The sequence below is a fragment of the Thunnus thynnus genome, chromosome 2 (genome assembly GCF_963924715.1).
Source record: "Thunnus thynnus chromosome 2, fThuThy2.1, whole genome shotgun sequence".
In the NCBI taxonomy this organism is placed as follows: Eukaryota; Metazoa; Chordata; class Actinopteri; order Scombriformes; family Scombridae; genus Thunnus; species Thunnus thynnus.
This window is the reverse complement of record NC_089518.1, coordinates 7,912,509-7,934,880: the sequence shown is the minus strand read 5'-3', so window position 1 is coordinate 7,934,880 and position 22,372 is coordinate 7,912,509. Positions and strand designations below refer to the sequence as shown.

The window sequence follows — 22,372 nt, the reverse complement described above, 5'->3', positions numbered from 1 at the left end:
CGCTAGAGTCAAGATGTGAGTAATTGTGGTTCACCTAAGTGCTTTGGGCAAAGTCATGAAAACTAAAAATTACCAGAAAAACCCAAAAAATTTCATTGAGCAGATTTTCCTTCACAGACTGAGGTTAACCTCTACCCTTAATGTTCCCACAATGCTGTTTGGTGGCCAATTTTTTTTTTTTCTTTTCTGTGGTCAATTTTTTTTCCAGTGCACATCACAGCATGAGTGCACGCTCTCTGCATTGCTCCAGAGGAAATCAAACACCTCACTTACAGCGTTAGTACCGTGCTCTCACCTGATCTGCACAAGGATACCCGGGATACCAGCTGTGGTTTCTCTCTATAAATAGCAGACAGAAGCGGTCATCTCGGGGAGGATGTGTAGCGTTTCCATTAGAGACCCACTTCAGCAAGAGAGGCCTGAGCAGCAGTAAAACCATTGTCGTGGGCTATTAACCAGCATGTGTTGTAAATGAAGGGCCCAAATGGTGCTCATTAGTGGTCTCTCCCACACCAGCCATCACAGAGGAGAGGGGCTTTAAAGGCCCACCCCTTTGCCAGGAGACAAACAAGCCCCGCAGAGGAGCAATAGAGGGATTTTTACATTTATACAGATCCACTAATTACCCCCTGAAAGCCGACCCAGGCCTCGTGATGCATGGGACGGCTGTGAAAAACGCATTCCTCGGGGCAAGTCACTCAGACCTCCAAACTGAACACCAGCTCCTGACAGGCTGCAAAAGTCTGTCTTGACTTTGCCAAAGTTGTTATACTGTTGTTTAAATACACTAGGAAGCATGTAGTGAGTTTACTTTTTCTGCTTCTAGCTGCAACACATCAACACATCATGTTTTAAGAGGGGTTAAGCATCTGGTTGATTCTGAAACTAAACATATCTGGATGGTCACAATATGTTTTCAACAAATATTGAAGTAATATAATATTTTGTTGTGTGTTCTGTATTTTCTTAAATAAGGGGGCCTGTTTGTTTTGTAGGCCTTGAGCCATTTTTAAAGAGCATTTTTACTCAAATTTGCAAATGTATCCCCATGCACAACTGTGGCTTTTTGGGCCTGAGATGGTCCGAGGCCAGGAGCATCTGCCTCTCATGAGTATTAAGGCTTAATGCTGTTGTGGAAACAGAAACCCAAACTGAGATCTGTGTTGTCCTCAGGCTTCATTTTGAAACAAAAAAACATCTGAGTCACATAAAAAGGTCATGTCTTATTAAAAAGACAATACCAGTGTTTGCACATATTTTAGTACTAGTACTTTGGCTCCTAATCATTTTGAAATGATGCTGTAGTGTTTTCTGTTTTTTAAACTGCGTAATTGTATTCTTCCCATCTTCTGAGGCACCACTGGTGTTCCTTCCTTTCACTGCCTTTAACTTCAGTCAACTTGCAAAACCCTGAAACTTACTAGAATGGACAGATATGTAATCCATCACAGTGATCCGGAGTACAAGTACAGATTGATAAAGTCTACGCTGAACAGTAATCTTTGTAAAACTCAGTGTTAGAAGAAGTATTCAGATTCAAAGTAGCAATACACTTTGTAAGAGAACTACTTGTGTAAAAGAACAGAAGTATTTTGAGCAAAATGTACTTCAAGTATAAAAGTAAACGTCAGTGACTCTGCCAGTTGTTCTATTATAGTTTATAGTTTCAGGTTGTAGCTGGCTGAGGTGGAGCTGATTCTCACTATTTATATACTGTTGGGTTTAATTCACCATAACAATGCACTGTATTTCATATTTTGATCTGCAAAGTAACTAGAAACCAGCTGTCACATATATATATAGTGGAATAGAAGAGTAAAGTAGCATCGTATTATTATACTCAAGTAAAGTACAACTACCTCAGATTTACAGTACTTAACTACATGTACTCTGTTACTTTCCACCACCGGTTACAGTGTATCTAAGACAACAAGAATTTGAGATTTCTTCTACACCCGGAACCATTGTTATGAAACAAAAGTTCCCCTCACCTCCGGAAAGGTTATTTGGTAGTACATGCTAAAAGCAGCTAGCGGAAGATAAACAGAAAGCTTGTTCAACATGGCAGAGGTAAGCAGACGATGATTTCGAAATTTATTTCTTATACGTTAGTGGTATGTGAACAATATATTCCTAATGTCACGAGGTTTAGTGTTTTTGGGGAGTATTTGTGGTAGAAAGACAGAAGGAAAGCTGACCAGCGTTAGCCTGGTAGCTTACTGGTCGGTCGGTAACTTGACTGGTAATGTTTACTAGTAGCAGCTTCATCTCTGCGAACAAGCTCGGATATTAAGAAAACGACTCATCTATGCGGTGATGTTACAGACGTGTTTTTATTTCAACTACGAGTCAGCTGTGTCTGATGAGTAACTGACAGTGTGCTAATAATACATCTCGCTACACAGCTGGACCAGAGTCCAACATGTTAGCTGACAGGAGATTAACTGCGAAGAATAAAACTGGAGCTATACCATTAAAACCTGACAGAACATACACGGTAACATTAATGAGGATAGTTGGTCACTCTAGTCGTGCACATCATCATCATCATCATCATCATCATCATCCCCTGACAATAAACAAAAGCTCCCAACAGTTCAAAAAAGGCAAAATCAGTGTTTAGATGCAACTTCTAAGGACATAAAATAATTCTCGAAGACAAATACAGTAGAAGGTGTAAACATCAGTTACATATACAGCGCTGGAAGGACAGAAAATTAATAGAGAGTCACATAATTATGAGTCATTGAGTAAAAAGTGAAACATTACCCGTGTTCCACATTTTAAAGGGCAAGTAGGGCCTGTGCACAGTGATAGCAGGAAAAACTCACTAATAATATTGAAGATTGATATCATTATTATTTCCTGACATCAGACATAAAATGAAGTAGGAAGATGACCCATACTACATTAGCTGTTTTTTCATTTACATCAAAGTTGGTAGAATTTCCTCAAGACATAGAATCACTGTAATTATGCTGTAAAAATAAGACGATACAGCACATATAACAAAGACCATGATTTAAACCTGCACTGTGGAACTTTTCATATAAATGAACGTCCGTTGCCAAACGAGTTCACCGCCAGATAAATCTCTCTGTATCTCACAGTATATGTTTGAGTTTTTAAATCCCATGTTGGGGGCGACATTCCCGCGCTGGCAGTTTAGCCGTTAATCATGCGGCTCTTCTAGGCTTTCCAAGTATCAGGACCAAACGGACCAAATTCTAAAAGTGAAACCAGTCATTTTACCACTGTTTTACAGATGCAACAGTAGGTTATAGCCAGTGGTGTACTGGCTATCAGGCACAGTGGGCCGGTCGACCATCAAAACATCCATTTCAGTGTTTCCCCTATGTTGACCACTTTGGCCTGGCGGGAAGGGCCAAAGCAGGAACCTCTCACACGCCACACACACAAAATACTCACCGGCCCTGTTTATACCTGGTAGTAACATCCGTCTCAGGTGATCCGATCACAAGTGGACAGCTCTAAGTACGTCTGTTTATACCTGGTATTAACATGCGTCCTGAGTGACCACTTGTGATCGGATCTTTCCCGCTCTATTTGCAAATAAACACGGACATCATTTCCGTTTTCAAAGACCAAATTTGCTGTTATTAACCGGCGGGACGACCGGACCGGGGTCCGCTCCGTCCACAGCTGTTCAACTTGTTTGATAACAGGATAAAGATTCAGGACATATATAGATATATATATATATAGAAATATATCTGTCGTTATCAACAGCGGAAACTAAACCAGAGGTCAATTACGTTTTTAATTCACATGAAAAACAAAATGATGTGTTTATCCTGTTATCAAACCAGTTGACCAGCTTTGGACGGAGGCTCCTGTGTCTAATCTGCTGGAAAATAGAGGACGTCAGTTGAGTAGGCGTCCTTCAATGTGGCCCAGGATGCATTGCGTTTACACTGCTAAATGAATGACCACCTCCGTATGTGGTCTGAGTGATCAGATCTCAATCCGTCCTCAATGTGTCTTGGGTGCATTTACACCTGTATTTAGAGCTGTCCACTTGTCACCTGAGACGGATGTTAATAGCAGGTGTAAACATGGCCGCTGCCCTGTTCCTTAACGGAGCTACACTACCGAGAGTTTCCTCGGCAGTGCCACAGAGGTTAACTCACGTTTCAGAACAGCGCTGCACAGAGGCTCCCAAACATATTGACTTCCAAATGAATGGATATTTGGCGTTATTAATGGCATTGAAAAAAATATTTTCTCGGCCTGGCTGGGATCTCGTTGGCCTGTACATTTATAGAGGAAACATTTTATTGGCCCTCTCCGTGCGCTTGTCATTCGGGTGCTGCAGGCCTGTCAGGCAGTTACAGCCCAACGCCCCCTGAAAGTTCCACACTCCAGCTTTAATTTAATTGATGAGGATTATGACAAATATGTGCAGCTTGCAGTAGATCATTCTTTCAGTTGTCATACAGATAAATAATAGAGTTGAATAGAGTGAAATAGTAATCGCCTTCTTCTTTTCACAGACTCACAGCTTGCAGGACATGAGGCAACAGGCAGCCATCGCTGCCAAAGTCTTCATTCAGAGAGATTATACCAACGGCACTGTGTGCCAGTTCCAAACCAAGTTCCCTTCTGACCTGGAGACCAGGGTAAGATACTCCTCTTCACTGTTAGAGTGGCTTATGTGTTTGATGACTTTCATCTTTATCTTCCGGTTGACGTGGTATGACTTGGTTGTCAGGACGACCCTGCAGCCAAAGTCTTCATCTATTAGAATACACTAGTCAGGGCAAATGCTGGTAAAATATGCAAGTGGCTGGTTTCCTTCACTTACCAGCCAAAAAAACCAATGGTAATCTGTTTAATTGGCTGGTAAAATTTGAACATTCACTAGCTAATTGGCCAGTGGACAAAAAAGTTAATTTTGCACCCTGACACTGATGCCTGCTGGGAGCGGGCCGAGTGCTTATTATTTTTTGAGAACCACATATGTATGTATCAATAAAACGATTATAAATTCATAAATTAAATGGACAGAAACTTCACCAGTGAGACTAAACAGAGGCTGAATCATAGTAGCAGATCACAGCTTTCGATTGGTTGATTCTGCTGCCAGTCAACCGTGTCTGCGCTCCTATTGGCTAGTTTCACTGCCTCCCTCTCTCATTCGTCTCTCTCGGGCAGTTTAACTGAGCAGGGCACATGCCTTTGTCCAGCTCACCGAGTCAGAGCCCAGAAGCCCCGCCCCCACTGTGATGTGATGAAGTTTATATCAAACAGCAGCAGCTGCACTCAGACACGGAACCGAGCAACTCGCTGTTTGCTTGTTTATTCAAAGCTTATTAACATCAAACATGTCGCATGTCCAAATTGAACCAAATTCAACACTGTACGTTCTTTGGTCCCCAGCAGTACAGCCGCCGAGCGTTCAGTCGATCGGATGAACGATTCTCAAGATGAACTGCAGCGCCTGTTCAAAACATGTCTGAGACATCCTGCATGAAGAACATGCCAAGTTTGAGTTCACAGCACACAGTTCAACAGTAGAGCTTCAGTCTCTTAAACTTTTCCAAGTTTTTAACACTACGGATGTAATCCCACCTCCGACCACAGATGAGGCACAAGTAATGCGGTACATATTTCCGCTCGTTGACTCCACGGGCAGAAGAAGAAGGTATTTTTATATATTTCTCAAAAACCCACTCATCCAAAGAACTTTCTAGAGTCCCCAGTAATACATTCACCAGGAATGAAGAAGATGGCACGAACAGTTTTGGAGATCTATGAAGGACAAACATACAGACAGACAGAGATCTATTCTCCATATCTGCTTGTTTCTACTAAGTCAAAGAGAGAACAGGAGCCCTTCCCAGCCTGCATGCAGGAGCAAGAATATTATCATGGCTGCCAAAGAAAATAATTATAATTTCACTCAACATTATGCAAAAGCTCAAACACAACACCAGTGAAATATTGTATTGATCACAGCAAACATTTTCAGAATGACTGGACATAAAAGCATCTGAAGTCTGAATGTGGAGCCAAAAGAGACAAATAGTGTCAGCAACTTCTGCTCCACAGCCGCTGCAGAGGAACCCTGCTGGACTTTGTCCTTATATGAACCGGGGTGGAAGTGGGTAAGGAGCAGGCATCGATAATGATGTGGAGGAGGAAGAGCAGGTCGCTGAGACAGAACAGGCTCCGCGCCACATTAAAGACGGTGCCAGCCAAACAGTTCAGAGTTCGCAGGATAGAAAGCTGCAGTTTTGTAATGCACACACCACATGAAAAATACAGCTTCACAACACTTAAACCGCTCACTTGCGGTTTATTGGCACTTCCCTTTTGATTGGGTGGTCTCCCGTGTTTTCCGGTAGGATCCAGTTCATACCCACACACACACACACACACACACACACACACACACACACACACACACACACACACACACACACACACACACACACACACACACACACACACAGAGCTGCTGGACAAATGAAGAATGCTTTTCCTTTGGGAGGCTAAAGCTAAAGTCTCCTATCATAAAAAGTTCTTTCTACATTCTTATTTTAATGATTTTCTGTAATCCCAGTTTATGAAATATGCAGTATAATGCCAAGCTGTTTAGTGGCTTCCTCTGTCAGGACGCTCATTTATGTCACTTTGTGAGGATGTTTGCAGAACATAATGTTCCTTCAGCCAACATTTTTTTACACCAGTGTCTGTTTTTGGCATGTAGTCGCTCCTGTTTTGCAGGAGTTTGCATGCTGTAACATCACATACTTGCAGACAATTATCTTAGGCTGTAGGGTTTATTATTTTTGGTAGCTCTCTCCTGTTTAAATGCTTTTGGAGAATTATGCCAAAGAACTGGGAAAGCACTCAAGTGTTCAGAAACTGCCAAACCCTTCATGACTGTTTCATTAATTGGAAACTGACAGTTTTTATTGACCTTTATCTAATTTTTGTCTCCAGAATTCATATTATATTTAGTGACAGTTACAATTAAGAGAATTTCCTCTTCCTCGCTTGAATTTGTAAACCATGTTCAGCTCTGCACTCTCATCTAACATTTTTGGAATGCTAATATGGCTGCGCCAGACGTAATGGAAAGATGCTCAGGCAGAGAAATGTGGTTTGAATCGCTGCCTTTGAGTTGGAAAATTAGAAGTAGAACAAAGCTTCTCAATGGCGGGTACCAAACACGCCTAAGACCACTGATGTGTTGGAGCTTGTTGTCACATTCCTCGGGCACAAGGGAGCAGAACATTGGAGGGTTTTCAGAGGCTCAGGAGGCCCCTGGCTGGCTCCTCCTCTGGTCTGGAGGCTCCTTCTTTTCCCCCAGTATCACAGAGAGATCACCGGATCTACTCTGGACACCAGCATGGGACTAATGTCGACACCCCTGTCAAAACAGCCTGCGATTCCAATAAGCCCTCCACCCTCCATCAGTCTTCCCTGCAGCTAGTCCTCATTTGATGCATTCTTGAGAAACTCTGGTTTGATCATCAGCCAGTCGTGGTTTCAGTTTGGGTTCCAAAAGCTGTCTGCAGCCTATAGAACAGCTGAGATACGTCTCTATCTTGTTCAAGGTGTGTCTGTGCCATTGGAAAAGGAGAAAGCATCAGGAGTCCTGGATTGTAGCTGTGTGTGTGTGTGAGTGTGCGTGTGTCCTGCTTTCAGCATGTTTGTCTTGTCAGTTATTAAGTGAAAACATTCCCAGAGCATATGGCCAAGGCATCCTAATAATTTCTGGAGGTGTTTCCAATGCGGGAAGGAGGCCCAGCATTCCCTTGATGTATTACCAGTCCAAGAAAATTCACCCCTTCATTTATCTAGAGATGGAAAGAATGGGAGAAAATGATCTGGTGCTAAGAAGACAGTGTTTTCACTGGAATATCCCAACAGAGGCAGAGGTCACTCATACACCACCTGGCTCTCTTCCATATTTAATGATTATAACCCTGTGATCTTTCTCCATGCTCCATGTATTTCAGATTGACAAACAGCAGTTTGAAGAGACAGTTCGGACACTGAATAATCTGTACGCTGAGGCGGAGAAGCTGGGAAGCCAGTCATATATCGAGGGCTGTCTGGCCTGCCTCACAGCGTACACCGTCTTCCTGTGTATGGAGACTCACTATGAGAAGGTGAGAGACAGTAACAACGGGTCTGGAACTACAGCACTGTTTTGTCAGCTGTTTTTCAGACGTCCTGAGATCTAAATCCATCAATGGGAGTTTAGTCAACTTAATCCTAATTTACACTCAGTTACATTCTTTTTAGCTTTGCAACACATTTTAGTCCATTACCGTAGATGGAAACACATTCATTGTGTTCAAGTTCAGTAACTTATTTATTAAAAATGTTGTGATCATTTTAGCAAAATTTTAGCCAAAATACAGCTTGTATGATAGGGAATGCTGCTTTTTCAAACATGCATGGTCTGATGTCAAAGACATCAAAACATTGTGTTGTTGACATGTTATAATTTGCATATTTATTTGATCATTTTAGTTTGATTGAAATACCAGCATAAGCAAAACTAGAAATTAAAGAGAATTCATATTTTTAGTAGCCCTGAGAAGACTGAAACAAAACATTGACAACAAGAGCATCACTCTTGCAGAGGGTGTTTGTTTTAAAAGAAGATAAAATTAAAGACTGTATTTAGCCTGACTCACTGAATAAAACTAAACAAAACACATATGGGGAAACTTTACAATCCAGCTTCACTATTACACACCAAAATACTTTCAAGATCAGACATAATTCTGGTAAGATCGTGAGTCCCAACAAACTGCTACATTAGCTCTTTCCACAGCAACAGCGAGTCCAAACATCCACCTCTGTTTCTGGGCAAAGCCCTGCTGTAGCTGACATTTATTTTTTCATCACCTGTTCACTTGTCCAAGCTGCTGAGACCGTAGGGTGCGGCTGGATTCTGGGTCCAGCACTGCAGATGTGCAGCAGGAAAGATGAGCCAGGCATGCAGGAAGAGAAATCCTGGTTTAATAAAGTCTTTTACTTTCAAATCCATTTTAGTCATGTTTCATCGACAATGTTATATGAAGATCTAGTCTCAGGTTTTGTTTCATAATGTCTCTACTCGGGTCAAGAGCTCTTCTTTGAAAAATACAGTTACTGAATGTATTTGACAATTTTTACAAGAAAATTCATACTTGTGGCACAAAGTATGGAAAACTGTTTAGTTGGCAACAAATATCTGGTCATATTTGTAATCTTGCTCAGCTCTTCTTTGACCAGATAGATCCTGATTTCAGTGAAAAAGGTTTAGACCACTTTATTTAGTCCTATAGAGTGCTTGTTCAACTGCTTGTGCTGGCTTCCTTTCTTCAGTAAAAGAGAGGGTTTAGTAGTAGATTGGTATCGTACATGCAGGTATACAGTATATAATACGGGCAGGAGTAAACATTTCCAACACAGAGTGAAGAGATCTTGTATCTTGCTGCATGAAGACATATCAGTGACACAGTGTGTAGTTGAGATGATTGAAGTGGTTTAGTGCTGGAAGAAGTCATGATGCTGCTGTGTGCCGTTTTCGCTCGGCTTGTAAATCAATAATTTCATGAGCTTGAGAATTTCTATGAGAGCTTGCAAATAAATATGATTTATATACATCTAAAATCCCTTTTGGCCCAGTTAACATGGAATGTAAATGGATCGGCATGTCAGTGGTCTTTTCCTGTTCTATGAATTTGTCTTTTAGTGGACAGCAGTGAACTGGGATAAAAACATTTGGCTTGGTTTGGGTTTTATGAGCACTCATAAAGTCATGCAATTTAAATTGACTGGTCATTACCAAAGTAAAAATGGAGACTGTTATCCGGGTCTTTAGCTCAAGAATGTGGTAGGTTGGATCCTTTGGTTCTGTATTTGGCCAAAGATTTGCCAGTTTAATCCCAGGTAGCAACAGTACCTACTGCAGCAAAGCAAGAGCACCGAACACTGAACTGGACAGTGTAGAACTGATTACTCGTTAGACAATCAACAGACCTTTAAGTCAATTATCATGCAAAAATGCCAAACAGTCTTTGGTCTTAGTTTTGTAAATCTGAGGATTTGCTGCTTTTCTCTGTTTTCTATTATTGTGAATTAAATGTGTTTGGGTTTTGGACTGTAGTCATGTCCTGCCTCCTGCACGCTCTACCCAGACGCCCCCCCTTGCCTAAACCAAACGGAGTGTTTCCAGTGGGTGAGAACGCGTCTGACACAGACAATCTCCTGCTGTGTGCTACATGTGTGAAAGGGCGACTCCAGGCCTGATTCTCCGTTCATATGTGAAAACGGCTAACCATGCTAACATTTGGAGTATCACGGAGGCTTATGAGAATGTCATTAGTTTGGGGGGGGTTTATACGGGACAGTTACGGGATCATCAATATTATTACAGTTTATCCTGAGAGAGTCATGAATGTATGTTCAAGAGTTGTGGAGACATTTCACTCAAAACCACAAATGTCAACCTCATGGTGGTGCTAGAGGAAAAGTCATTAAGATGTATCATCTGGGGACAATGAATGTCTATTCAAAACTTTAGGCCAATCCATCTAGTACATGTTGTCTGGGTAAGTGAATATTTTGAGCATTTGGTGGTGCTAGAGGTAAAGTCTTTGGGTTTTATCCTGCGAGGACCCTGGGAATATTGGTTAGATATATTTGCAGCACATTAGTGGGTCTTCTCGTCCTGTATAACAATTTAAACATGCATACATAACAGTATTTACTGACATCTGTCTCTCTAAGTTGTTTAAAAGAGATAAGTGGAGTTTTACTACATCATACAGTGAATGAATATCATGTTGTCAGTGACAGATGACTTTCAATAAATCTAAACTTTCAGGCATCCATTTCTTTCATGAATTGTCCCAGTGTTAGTATTTTCAGTGATGGACAGCAATAAAAGAGACATTTATGGGAAAATGTCATGAATTAATAATCTAATGGCACGTATAGTAGGTCAGTCCATTACACTACAGCCAAATGATGTCAGGATTCTCCCACTTGGAACCAGTGCAGACCCAACAGCCTTTGTAAGCTAAGCAAACATTGCAAAATCTTTTTCTTGAAATTTAAACATCAATCAATAAATTTCAACTTTTTTTTTTTAAAACATCAGACCTCATTTCTCTGTGAAGGAATGATTGTTTTAGTATGTTGCTGATGTCATAGAGGCAAGCTCAACAAAGCTTGCAATACTGAGCCAAACCCAACAGAAGAATTGACAGAAAATGAAAACTTGAGATTCTTAAAAAGTCAGAACCATGCATAGATGCTTTGTTACAATTATACCAGTGTATTGCTGTCCAATAGAAATGTTGATGTTGATATATTTGGACAGGACCTGGATGACTGAGAGTCATCACAGGCACACTGTACATCCATGAGAAATGTATGTGAAACTGTGATTGCTGTGCAATTTCAGGTTTTGAAGAAGATTGCAAAGTACATTCAGGAGCAGAACGACAAGATCTACGCACCAAGAGGCCTCCTGCTCACCGACCCCATCGAGAGAGGCCTGCGAGTCGTATCCACTTCAGTGTCTGATGTAGTCAGGAAAAATTGTTTGTTGTCTTCTCTCAGGTAGAATTTTCCTTAGCCTTAACCATTGAACCTTGTTTGGCATTTAGAAACAAACTGTAAACAATAACCCCTTAAATGTGTTAGGGTCAGGGTTAGGTTTAGGGGTTAGGGTTAGGGCTTGGGTTAGAGTTAGGGTCAGGGTTAGGGTTAGGGCATCAGGGCGTCAGGGTTAGGGTCAGGGTTAGGGTTAGGGCTAGGGTTAGGGTTTGGGCCAGGGTTAGGGGTAGGGTTAGGGCCAGGGTTAGGGGTTAGGGCATCAGGGGGTCAGGGTTAGGGTTAGGGCATCAGGGTGTTAGGGTCAGGGTTAGGGGTTAGGGCATCAGGGGGTTAGGGTCAGGGGTAGGGTTAGGGTCAGGGTTAGGGCTAGGACCAGGGTTAGGGTTAGGGCCAGGGGTAGGGTTAGGGCCAGGGTTAGGGGTTAGGGTTAGGGGATCAGGGGGTTAGGGTCAGGGTTAGGGGTAGGGTTAGGGTCAGGGTTAGGGTTTGGGCATCAGGGCGTTAGGGTTAGGGTCAGGGTTAGGGTCAGGGTTAGGGTTTGGACATCAGGGCTTTAGGGTTAGGGTCAGGATCAGGGTTAGGGTCAGGGTTAGGGGTAGGGTCAGGGTCAGGATCAGGGTTAGGGCCAGTGTTAGCGTTAGGGTATCAGGGGATTAGGGTTAGGGTTAGCGTTAGGGCATCAGGGTGTCAGGGGTAGGGTCAGGGTTAGGGGTAGGGTTAGGGTCAGGGTTAGGGTTAGGGCATCAGGGCGTTAGGGTCAGGGTTAGGGTTAGGGTCAGGGTTTGGGCATTTATCTAACTTTGTTTTCCAGAGGAACACAATGACAGCAGTTGTAGAGTAGACCAAAACTCAGATTGCCAACACTTACAAACAAGTTAGAAACACAAGGTGGTCTGGTTCAAAAACAATGTTTTTTCAATAAATAAATCTTTGTTATGCAAGTATAAACATGTACGGGAAGAAAGAATGACAAGTTAAATATTTTGTATTACATATAATAACTTGTAAAACATACCCAGAGATCAGGAAATGTGGATGACGTTGCACCGCAGCGGTAAGCAGAACAAGACGCTTTTGCAATGACCTAATGAATGTAGTGACTTACAGGCCTGCCCCCACCGTGCCTTTCCCTGGAACTGTTGGATGAAAATGGGAAGCAGCAGTCCGGGCACCTAACAGGAAATCCAGCTCTATGTAGTAATACCCCGTAAAAACACCAGATAAAAGTTAGTATGTAATCCATAGCATCTGCATAAAATCAGCGGGTGCAGCTACATCCTGGCTTTACCAACATGCGTGTGTATGTGTGTGTGTGGTGACTCAACATCCCAATTAATTGTAACTGGGCGGCAATGGGAGATTAGGGATAACAAAATATGACTGAAATTGCTCACAGCTGAGCTTTGTTCCCCCTCACGCCTATTATTTTATAGGGTTGACAGTGATCTGGATTATTTCTCCGACACTGTGGAGCTGCTGTGCTGACTTTGGCAGGGGAGCGCTGGGCAGGGAAGCAGGCAGATTGACAGGAATGACTCACCTGAGCAGTTATTTTAACATTCGAACCAGAGAAACCTGATGATTATGTTTGTAATTGTCAGATTATTTGACTGCTTAACATTTCCATCTGTATTTCCATTCCCCCTCAGAGTCTTTATTTTGTTGATAACTTTCTCGTCGCTCCCTCTTAAGTTAAACTGAAACTGCTATTTTGCTTATGATTACAGAGCCTGATTTTCTGTTGAAAGAATGGATTGGACATGTTTTTTAACACTAAAAGCTAGTCCAGTTTTTGACATTTAAAAGAAAAAAGTCAAACTGAAATTATAACGCTGAGTGTGTGGGAGCTGCAAGTGGTAATTTTAGCATGCTAGGCTAACTAGCTACTACTTTCGTAGTGGAAGCTAGTTAGCCTAGCTTCCTCCCAAATCTTGAATGTTGTGAAGAGACCGACCGAAATCACTTAAAAGTACATAACTAAGGCTATGGACAAGTCTTGTATAAGCATTCATATGCTATACAGGGCTATTACATGTTACAGTCAGTAGCGCAATACAGACGTTGACAGCTCTCTACCAATGCTTACCCTGAAATGTCAGTCAACTGCTGTCATGGGAAACAAACGCCCACGCAGAGGCTTTAAGCTTGGACACTGTTTCCACTAAAATGTCCAAAAATGGTATTCCAAAATGGCTCTTTTGATAAATGGAGAAATCATGTAATGCAGCAGCTGCAGTATAATTATAGTTTTTATTTCCTTACGCAAAAAGTGGAGAATTCAAATTTCAGTTTGATTAAAGGTGAATGTAAAATGACCCCAAGCTTGCTTCAAAAGCTTTTCCTTGACCAGATTCTATCAAGATTGAGGTCACCATCTTTGAAGACAGAAGCCTGACCAGATAAAAGCTGCCATGGTGAGTCTCATAATTAATATTCCAAGTGAAACAGAATTTACATAAATTGCACTATTAAAAACACAACATTTTCTCTTAATTTTTGGAAAGTATTTCAAAGAAAAAGACTTGAGTCAAAGAGCAGTGATGCATGAGGCTCTTTATGTGCCACAATGTCCATTGCTTTCATGCAGAATGCCTCCTCTGCATTCAAAGAAAAATCCCACATCAAAGTTTTTAAGTCTTTTCATCTGTATATTTAGTTAAATGCTTTACAATCAAGAGGGCTGTCTCATAAAGCATTAAAGGATAATTCTGCTTACTTTATGACTTTCACATGGAGAGTGCTCAGTGTTGTGTTACTTACTTCAGTGAGGTCTTCATGCACATGAAGTTCACTTGAAGTGCTGCTGTCCAGTGCAGGAGCCAAACCCAGCAGCTGAACCCACAAAGCGATCAAGTGTCCTTTCAGCACAATAACACTCTCAGTGCAGTTACGTGTCTTTAAATAGCTGTAATCAAACAATTACCACATTATAGATAAAATAGCCCATTTCCGTGTTTACTTTCCTGGCCGCCAGGCTTCTACCACATTCATGTTATATCAGAGGAAGTGGGTGAGTTGGATTTCATGGTTTCAGTTTGACAGTGAGATACTTTTGAAGGACTGAAATTAAACAAACAAGAATGATTAAAATTGTAGATTTAATATAATACAGAAATAAGGGCTAGTTTAAAAGAAAAGAAAACGGGACCCCATTTCACAAAAGCTTCCTGACATGTTTAAATGATTGAAATAGTCCTATGCTGGATTATTCAGCAGTCCAGCTCAGAATAAATAAAATATCCACTTCCAAGGTTTTCTGGCAATAGATAAGTTCCACCTGCTTTTCAAGTTAGCCTCTGCTCCAGTTGCCTGTGCTTTCACCGGTATTTAAAACATGATACCGGAGTCCAGAGATATGCAGGTGAGGTGAACTGGTGACTTTGGATATGCATGTAAATGGTTTTCTATCTGTAACAGACTGGTGACCTGTCCAGTTGTCTGTCCATATCCTATTACATTCATATAGTTCTGGACAGTAATATGTAAACACCACATTATTTGTTAGCATGTATTAACTGTAGCTTACCTATGGCTAAGCCTCAAACCCACCACCTGGTATGTTTTCCAACATAAACACATGAAAGTATCTGTGTACACACTTTGGACTGGTGAGAATCAGACTCCTGAAGGTCTAAATACACTGGAACGGAACTAGACATACTACGTTTGTCCGACCACATCTGAGGCTGCTTTCAGACTGAAAACAGGCCTGCATTAAAACATTGGTGGTACCCATGAGACAATGAAATACAATCAAGGAAATCCAGTTGGAGCTACGGTTTAATGCGTTTAAGGCTTATCAGGCACTAAAATACTGCACAGCAGTTTGTAATACTCAAAGACAGGATTTTAGAACTCTGGAAAGTTATCATGGTGGCGACAATTAGGGTAAGGGTTCAGTAACCCTAACCCTAACCCACCATTCAAATGAATTAGAGGTTGAACGCTGCCTAAAGACAAAATGTTAATACCTGTTCTGAAAGGCCACACCTGAAGGTGGAGCACACTTTTGACACTCTGTCCTCAAATGTGTTCATAGTGTTTGATTTGGTTGTATAGTGAAAAAGTGATGGAATTAGTTATGTGAAGAGCTTGAGAGAGAAGTTGTGTGAAGTAGGCAGGATTGTTGGTTTGACAAGTACTTCATTTAAACCATACTGAAGCTGTAAGGCCCTCAATTGAGGCTCATTTTTAATTGTCCCTCTCTCAGAACAGAAACGCTTTAATTTGTTGTCGTCTGTCTGCAGCATTTCTGTACGTGCTGGTAATACAGCTCTAAAACATCTGAACATTTCTTTGTGTTTTCTGTGAACATGGTAGATTCTCAATACAAAGGCTTGTCATTCATAGACATTATGTATCTGCAGGACAGCGTCTGAGGGCAGTCGAGGGAAATAAAGCGAGGCAGGTAGAGAGAGAGATATAACTGAAACTACAAATGCACAGCCTGAATATAATGTGAATGAACAGTCGTGTAGGTCAGTCCTGTACTAGCTACATTCACATACATGCTGCAGTAAAGATTGGGTTCATACAGCAATAGATGATCAGATTATGTTTGCTATTGATACAGTTTCATTTGTTAAAAATATTAAAATTTACCTTTACGACTAATGTATCATCTTTTATCAACGTTCTGCATCAAATTTTCCCTCTTGTCCTTTGATTTTATGATGATGGAAATGAGAGGTTTTGAAGACCAAGCGATCGTCCAAATATGAGAGCGTCATTGATTTGAAATGAGACATTTTCTGGGAAATGTTGAAAATATTATCTGCCTCATTTACCCGTATCATTAGGAGCATTCCAGAGCACTTGTTTACTATCCCACAACGCAGTTTTCATTTAAATGGTAAAACCTTAAGAGACAGCACAGTTTGATCGTCAGCCACAGATGGCTTTTATATGTCTGCAGATCTTTTACCGTGGCAGGCGCCTCATGTTTTTTGCCTCAAGAGCACATCTCATCCCATAAATTGTTTCACTCTCCGCTACAGTAAATCCCTTCTTTTCCTCTTGTGTGCAGAATAAGACGGGAAGGTCATTTTCATGGTGTCATCCTAGGATGTGCTAGGCCATATCATACTGAAAACTACTTTGCTTAGGCTCTGGACAGGATCCAGTCTGCACTGTAGCATAGACACTACCATCAGGCCGAGTAAGACATACCCCATTAATATTTTACCTATGAGGAATGTTGTGTTTGGCAGCATTATTGAGACCATAGATCCCTGTGGATGGATAAACCATTGCCCTCCTACTGAACAGACACATACAGGGATTAATCTTCTGGTTTGAAACTCCTGCTGAGCGCCTCGGCACATATACATGTCCTGATGAGGAATGTAAACCTGGAGCTTTTATAAGTAGCTGTTGAGAGAGAAGCGTGTTGGAGTTTCGCCATGGTCAGAAACAGGGTAAACCACCGCCAGCGAGCAGACGGAGCACACATACAGTCCATCCATCCTTCACAGTGTTTAAGCAGCTTCATCCTGCCAGTGCCTTCTCCTCTGCCTCCTCCAGGCTTAGATTGATACCTCAGTGTATCAGAACAACATCAGCCGTTTACTGATGTTTGCCTCCCTTGTGACGGAGTTTTCTCTTTTCTCACTTCAACATCTTCATGGGTGGCATATTGCAAATGCAATGAAACCTGTCTTTATAGCCACACTAGCTGTGAGCTCTAAGGATTGCAACGTTGCTCGGTCGGTCGGTCAAGACTGAAATATCCGTGGAATGCCCTGGAATATGTTATACACATTTATGTCCCCTTCATGATTAATTGAATGACTTTGGTGGTACCTTAAATCTTCTATAGCCTACCTGCAAAAATTCCCATCAGCCACAGCTGTACTTATATATATTAGCATGCTATAATGCTAATAGCTAATTAGCTCAAAGTTCCTATTTACAGCCTCATGGCATGGCTGTTGACTCATGGTGTTTATTAGCATTATTAGCATTAATTTGGAGTTTCTGTCACTTGATAGATGTAAGTAAAATATTAACTCTCCTTTCAGACCAGAAAATAAAAACAATGAGCTAAAATAGAAAACTCCACAGAGCTGATGGGAACTGAAGAGATGGGTGATCATTTTATAAGTCTTATAAGTCTTTGATCCATTGTTAAAATAAAAAATATTGATTGGTGCACCTTTAAGTTTTTCATGGCATGAAGAATAAAAATGGACTAAATACTTCAATCTTAGAATTACAGATATTTTTCTTATCTTGAAAATGAAAAAACAAAAATATTGCTGCTCAGTATTGGCCCCCTGCAATACAAAAAAATTCAGTCTCATCATGGATCTCTTACCTCCCTCCACAGTATGGCTGAGGGCCTGGCTGGCTTAAAGCAGGATTTTTTGTTTGGCAGAGAGTCTCGTAGGTGCAGGGCTGCACAGTGTGATGGATCAGCCTGAAGTGGGATTACTCCAGACTGCACTGTATGAGAACCAGACTTGGCCCGCACCGCTCCTGACTGCTGAGCATTCATTCAGAGGCAGATGGCGCCAAGTCGGTGTCCTGGCATTTTGTCCAAAAAACATTCTGCTCCTGATAAGGTGTCGTTTGGCTCCACATACAAACCCGCTGCCCGGCCACGGCACGCCAACAAACCTGTAAATTAGACTGCACTCATGAGAATATCTAGTGTCAGTGGGGAGAATGTATAATCCTTTCATTGTTTGAAATTAGTTTTTCCTCACCTGCCAAGAATATATTTTAATGGCAAAAACAATACACTTACTACCAGGTAGAGTACAAAATGATATACTGTGTAAACTGACTGACAGATGACAAAAGTTCCTGGTTAGCGTGCCAGTGAATGTTGATTGATGTGCTGTATCTGCCAAAGACAAACATTCCCTGTATTTGATGCGTGTTTCAACACAACACACATCAAATACAGTGTTTTTCAGGGTATTTGTGATTGAGATGGCGTAGTTTAAATAGTTGTTCTCTCCCTGTAGTGAGCCAGCAAACAATCCTCAATAACTATCACTGTCAGTTAATGGTCAATGCAAACACTAAGTACACCAAATAAAAAGGTTCCTAGAGATTAAGATGGAGATAAGGTAGTATATTACATTCATGTTATGGAGTGTCTACTCCTATTACTGCTTGTCCTTGTCTTGTCCTTCTCCTAGTTCCTGAATTTGGCAGCACATTCATACACATAAAGTTCTTTATTACAGCAAATGTTTCAACTTATAACTAGGAAAGACAAACACTTTCTGAAGAAAATATAGTTGTGCTTGCTTCCAAGGAAAAAGTGCACTGGAAATATTTGAAACTTAAAAAAAGTGTCAGTTCAGAAACCCTGTAAATCTTTGAAGTGTGAAGAGTTTTCTCCAAAAGAACAAGTTCATACAGCGCAATGAGCAATAATCAGTGCCTTCACATGCACTTAAGTAACCAGGTAACTTAGAGAAGCCAGGTTATGTGGGTAATCTAGAACACATTTACATGTTCTGCAGATCAGTTACCAGATTTCTCTCCCACCGCCAACCTTATCTTGAAAGTGTGGCTCACTGATTTTAACTGTATCTATGATAGAAGATGCTGCTTCCTGACTGTTCAGTGCTGGAAACTGCTTTCTCTAATCCCCTACCCCGATTACAGAAACCAGGTTTCTTGTTTACATGACAGTTAAGACATCAGGTTTCTAGAGAAAGTGGACAGGTAACAGCGAGAATAGACCGGGCACAGATGCAGCACGACACGTCCGTCGCAGCACGTCCGTTATAATCAATTGAAGCTGCTGCACTGACCACAGAAGCTGCACGTCATCATCTCTATGTTTGCGTTGCTCCACAGCCCCCCAACAAGTAAAAACTACATAGAACTGTGTAAAAAACAAGTACAAACTGTTTAAAAATGATTGAAATAAATACCTTATTGTGCTAGAGGCAATGTGATGCAGCAGTGCAACCTTGTGGGTTGTTTTTTTTTACATTGTACATTAAAATAAATCAATATAGCCTGCGCTTCCAGACCCTGCAGAACCAAGTGCATTACAACTGCAAAACTCAATATGCATGCAGAGACGGAGACGGAGTTGGTGTAGCAGGTAGAAAACCCCGCTCCGCCCTGCCTGGTGTATTTCAGACAGTCTCTCCTGGAAGACAATCATAATGTCACAGTTGGTCGTTCATATCAGAAGTGACAGAAAGAGCACACCTCCGTTTGCCTGTTGATCTGACTGTCTTGTCTGTTTTGGAAAGTTACAGAAATTGTTGGATGCAGTCCTGACAATTGTGGAGTTGAAAAGGTGTGGAGGGAGGGAGGGAGGGAGGGAGGAGGTGTCATACTGACACCTAAAGTACAGAAAGGGCTTTAAGTGTCAGTTGAAGTGCTTAACAGTTTGATGATTAATCAGCGCAACGAGCTGAAGCTTAAGCTAGCTGTCAGCTGAATTGTCATCACTAAAACCAGTCAAATGACAGAATAAACAGCTGTCAACTGAACAGCAGTTGATGCTTCAGTTGACATGTAAGCACTGAAAACACCTGAACTGTCAGATCATGTGTAAGTCTGTTTGTTTAATTTTGCAGTACAAACATCAGACTTTCTGACATGTCATAGAAGTTACCAGTAATCATTATCCTCCGACAGTGATGAGTCAAAGGACTGTTTATCTCTGATGTAACTGATGTGTGTTTCTGTAGGAGCTGCTTTGCTGAGCGGAGCTTCAGGGTCTTCAGCAGCCCAGCACCAGTGCCCACCTCCCTGAGGACCACCCAGACCTGCACCCTTAATACTGCGTCTCTACAATCTATTGCTTCCCACTAGCGTACGCACGTCCCCTTCAGAGTAACTCTTACCACCGAGTTTCTTCCTCGACATTCAGATATGATTTTACTAGTGACACCCTTGTCCCTGCTCACCAGTTGGGGGGTTAAGTTTGTTTTAGTTTAGTGATGAATTTGAAAAGGTTTCGTTGGTCATGTAGAGAGCTGGAGTTGCAGTGCTCCTTCAGACAAGAAGAGAAAACTAACTCAGTCACACAAATTATTGACACTCACAAATCTCTTCAGGCCACCAGTAAGTTGTTCTTTGTTTGTCTTGGACTAGAAAAGCTTTTTGATTAATAGTATTTGTGGAATTAAGAACTTTTGTATATTTCTTTCTCTCTCTCTTGGGACACTCCTTTTTGAATAATGAAGTCAAGACACAGGGTATCTTATTTTTATGAATGATTATGGAGCTCACCCACCCAAGTGATTGTCTTGGATGAACTGAGAATATAATTTCATCCAGAAACAAGAGAACTCTGATTATCAGTCTGATTAAGTGCATGTGTTGAACCACAGTTTCTTCTTATTGATGTTTTTTTTGTTGTTTTTTTTTGCAAGGGTGCTCTGTAGTTTATCACTTCCCCCGCATGTTTCCTTTGTAGGGTTTGACCTTCTAATGAAATGACGACACTGAACTTTGTCAGACTCCAAACATTCCAGTCAAACCGTCACAGATTCTAATCTTAATCTACATATTTCCTTTGTATGCATTGATTTAAGATTATATTCCTTCTGAAAACCCAGATCTTATGCTTGCTCTGTATTGTGCATGTAATATTGTTAATGCTATTCCTCAAGTCATGGTTACTTTTCTTTGTAAACTGTGCTATGCATAGTGTTTGGTGACTACTGTTGATTTTTGACTCATGTCTAATAAGCATAATATACATATATTGTGAGAATGCCTTTGACCGAAGTATTAAAAGTGCTCTTGTTAGTTGACAGTGCCTGTAATGGCTTTGAATGTTGCCTTTCTGTGAGTCTAACAGTGAGATCACACAGATCTTATTGCTAACAAGCTTCTAAAACCCAAGATTATGATCCTGGACTGACTGTAAGTGTAGCAGCAGAACCTCAGTTTATGTTAATGACCCTTAACGAAGGTTGAAGATACTGTAGTATGTGTGGCTGATAATGTTCAAGCGTCTCAGACATCTTGTGAATGTGGTCTGACAGAAACTCATTTGAAGCATCTTTAATATGAATTAACACTAGAAATATGTACAAGTGTAATTTTTTGGAATGTCATAGCTAAAAGATCAACAACTGTCTTGATTTTTTTAAAAATTATGTAAATACATTTTCATGAATAATTTTGGATTGAACTCATCCTTTATTTATCAGGAGTTTGGTTAATTGAACTTTTGTATGTTCATTTTTTTTCAGTTGAAATCCAAATGTTTTACCAATCAAACAGTTGTATGCTAATAAATAAAATGTGTACATATTTTACACCCTGCTGGCTTCTGGTGTTTTGTTAATGTACATTTCAGATTTTACAAACATGCCTGCACAGCTGAGAAGACGCAAAGTTCCCGATGCTTTTTATGATTTACAGAGAAAAAGTGTAGAACCAAGAAGTGCTGGGCTTCTTTTCAACTTGGTTTGCTTTCAAGGGCAGTATTTCGTGTTGTTATATAGCAGGACACCTCGCCTGAGTCCACCAGAGCAGAACTATTTCCCACAGCGGAGGTGAACCCAGACCAGATGACGATGCAGTGAGAAGGTTGTTTGAACCTGAAACTGAGCTGCTGGCTCTGCAAACGTGAAGCCTGCAGAAGACATTTCATCTCCACCGCTCCTCAGTGGCTTCGCCTTCTGACCTCTGACCTCTGCAGAGGGAAAGTCAGATACAAAATAATTTAACATGGTTCAGTAAAGTTTCATGACATAATGTAGTTTATACATTATGTCCATATAGGGGTGGACTTATATGAGCGAAAGCCTCATGAACAAGTGAGATGCCAAATAATAATTTA

The 22,372-nt window shown here is 41.1% G+C and overlaps 1 protein-coding gene across 1 annotated transcript; it reads left to right on the top strand.

Moving 5' to 3' along the window:
* Positions 1-1,969: 1,969 nt before the first annotated feature.
* LOC137191538 (golgin subfamily A member 7-like) lies at positions 1,970-21,845 on the top strand. The gene is made up of 6 exons (XM_067601717.1): positions 1,970-2,070; positions 4,515-4,640; positions 7,992-8,144; positions 11,441-11,542; positions 13,957-14,009; positions 20,265-21,845. Exons 1-5 carry the CDS (start codon positions 2,062-2,064, stop codon positions 13,996-13,998), a joined length of 432 nt encoding a protein of 143 aa, XP_067457818.1. The 5' UTR covers positions 1,970-2,061; the 3' UTR covers positions 13,999-14,009; positions 20,265-21,845.
* The last annotated feature ends 527 nt before the right edge of the window (positions 21,846-22,372 follow it).

Bases quoted from the DNA above. Each gene is read 5' to 3' on its own strand.
- LOC137191538 (XM_067601717.1), top strand. The intron at 4,641-7,991 runs GTAAGATACTCC...CATGTATTTCAG, and splicing joins CTTCTGACCTGGAGACCAGG to ATTGACAAACAGCAGTTTGA. The intron at 11,543-13,956 runs GTATCCACTTCA...GATTCTATCAAG, and splicing joins TCGAGAGAGGCCTGCGAGTC to ATTGAGGTCACCATCTTTGA.